The following is a 2,177-nucleotide window of genomic DNA, read 5'->3' as shown; positions in this document are numbered from 1 at the left end:
TTACATGTATTAGCATTGTTCAGTCTTTCTCACCTTTTCCATTTTCTCTAACATTGTTCAGTCTTACTAACCTTGTTCAATATTACTAACCTTGCTCAGTCTTACTAACCTTGTTCACTATTATTATTGTTATCAGTCATACTAAACATTTTTAGTATTACTAACCTTGTTCAGACTTACTAACCTTATTAAGCATCACTAATCTTGTTCATTATACCTAACCTAATTCCTACTCTCCAGTCTGGTTCAGTGCCACAAATCTTGTTCAGTATCCATTTCAATCTGCTAAATATGCCAATATGATCTACATGGGATGTGCTCTCTACTCCATCGCTCCCATGTCCATCATGGCCGTCCTCACAACCTTAATTCTGTACAAACTTTACGCGTACAACTTACTCTGATACGCATCATTAGCCTGAGACAGTATCACTAATTTGATTGAGTTTAAACATAAGCAGTCCATTATGCCATCAGTATCAAGTACACGTTATACATGAAAAATAAACCTTCCTGTTTATTTCAGATCTAGCAGAAAATCGGTATGTCTGTCGACCTTTTAAAAAATGAGTCGATGTTAAACATCACCGGAAATGGCGTCACCGGAATTAATGCCGTCAACGATGGCAATAGAAGTTCCTTGGATGAAACGTCTGACGTTCCAGAAGTAGATTATCTGCAGAATGTGCTGAACAGCTTAGACTACTTTGATTACTTCTATTTTCCAACTTTCCTGTTACTTGGCCTTATAGGAAATACCTTGACCGTCATCATCATGAACAGGAAGTCATTCTCCAAACTCAATTCTCGTCTTCTTCTTATTTGCCTTGCTTCTTCGGACACTCTCCTTCTCCTGACCCAGCCTTTCAACAAGAAATTCGTCATCAAGCTCATGGGAACAGCCCTCCGGGCGCTCTCCGATATGGGATGTAAGATTTTCTTTGTCTTCTTTCGGACCGGGAAGATGACATCATCATGGATGGTTGTATTTCTCTGCGTCGAGCGTTTCGTAGCGGTATGGTTCCCTTTGAAGGCGAAAAGCATAACTACAAAAATACGAACCATCCTTGCACTCGCTGTCGTTTATATGGTAATGATAACATTTAATAGCGTGTGGTCATTCAGCTCTCGTATTGTCGATGGGATGTGCTATCCAGATGCTTACGACCGAAGTGATCCATTTCAATCTGCTAAATATGCCAATATGATCTACATGGGATGTGCTCTCTACTCCATCGCTCCCATGTCCATCATGGCCGTCCTCACAACCTTAATTCTGTACAAACTAACAGCGTACCGACACAAACGGAAACAGCTGACGTCACAAGCCAGGAAATCAGATACTGAAGGCGTAAAAACAACGGCCATGTTATTGGGGATCGTCGCCGCCTACATTGTTCTCGTTTTGCCTGTTACGATGTTACATTTAATGGCATTCTTTTTCAAAATCAATGCGTTTGGGGATAACGCAAAGGGTTTCCTTGTCTTCAAGGAAGTATCGCAATTGTTGGAACAACTGAATTACTCCATCAATTTTTTCCTCTATATCATGACGTCGACCCAGTTCCGAGATGGACTGTATGAAGTCTTAAAAATTGATCAATGCAAAATTCGTTGCAGATCACTCAAACACAGCAGTGAGAACAAACATCAAGTCAAGTCGACCAAATACACCGAGAAGAAAAATTGTAAGGGGAATGGAAATGCCGTAGAGGCGGACATCGATGCTAAAGGCGACGAAAATGGAGGAGCACGAGGTATCAGTCATGATCCAGCGTACTGTATCGAAGTTGAACTAGAAAACAATACCTAAGCCGTGATCGACTTAGATTTGACAACACGACAGACAGTTGCTATTTGTATTGTGCTATTCATCGTTGTTTACATCTGTATTTGTTTTCTGATTTATTGAAAAATAGTTTTGGTTTTGTTCGCATAGTGGTTTTATTGCCCTTCAAGTTTGGATGATGTCATATGTGCAATGACTGAAATGAACATGTTCCCGGCAAAAGTTTGAAACTTATCTATCATTAGTTATTGTCAAAATCAGCAAAAAAATCAATAAAAAACCGTACTTATTGTTCTATATAAAGAATTAATCATTATATAGTCTTGTGTTTGTCGTTTGAAACCGCTTGACGATTTCTTTATAATAAATTTCCAAAGTTTTATTAAAA

At 39.0% G+C, this 2,177-nt stretch overlaps 1 protein-coding gene across 1 annotated transcript; it reads left to right on the top strand.

The window, feature by feature from the left end:
* The first annotated feature begins 544 nt into the window (after positions 1–544).
* LOC132555062 (growth hormone secretagogue receptor type 1-like) lies at positions 545–1,813 on the top strand. The gene has a single exon (XM_060219403.1). The coding sequence runs from the start codon at positions 545–547 to the stop codon at positions 1,811–1,813; it is 1,269 nt and encodes a 422-aa protein (XP_060075386.1).
* Positions 1,814–2,177: the final 364 nt, after the last annotated feature.

Source organism: Ylistrum balloti, unplaced genomic scaffold (genome assembly GCF_031769215.1).
Source record: "Ylistrum balloti isolate Yb309-2 unplaced genomic scaffold, AGI_CSIRO_Ybal_v1 Utg370452, whole genome shotgun sequence".
Taxonomy (NCBI): Eukaryota; Metazoa; Mollusca; class Bivalvia; order Pectinida; family Pectinidae; genus Ylistrum; species Ylistrum balloti.
This window is presented reverse-complemented; position numbering and strand designations above follow the sequence as displayed.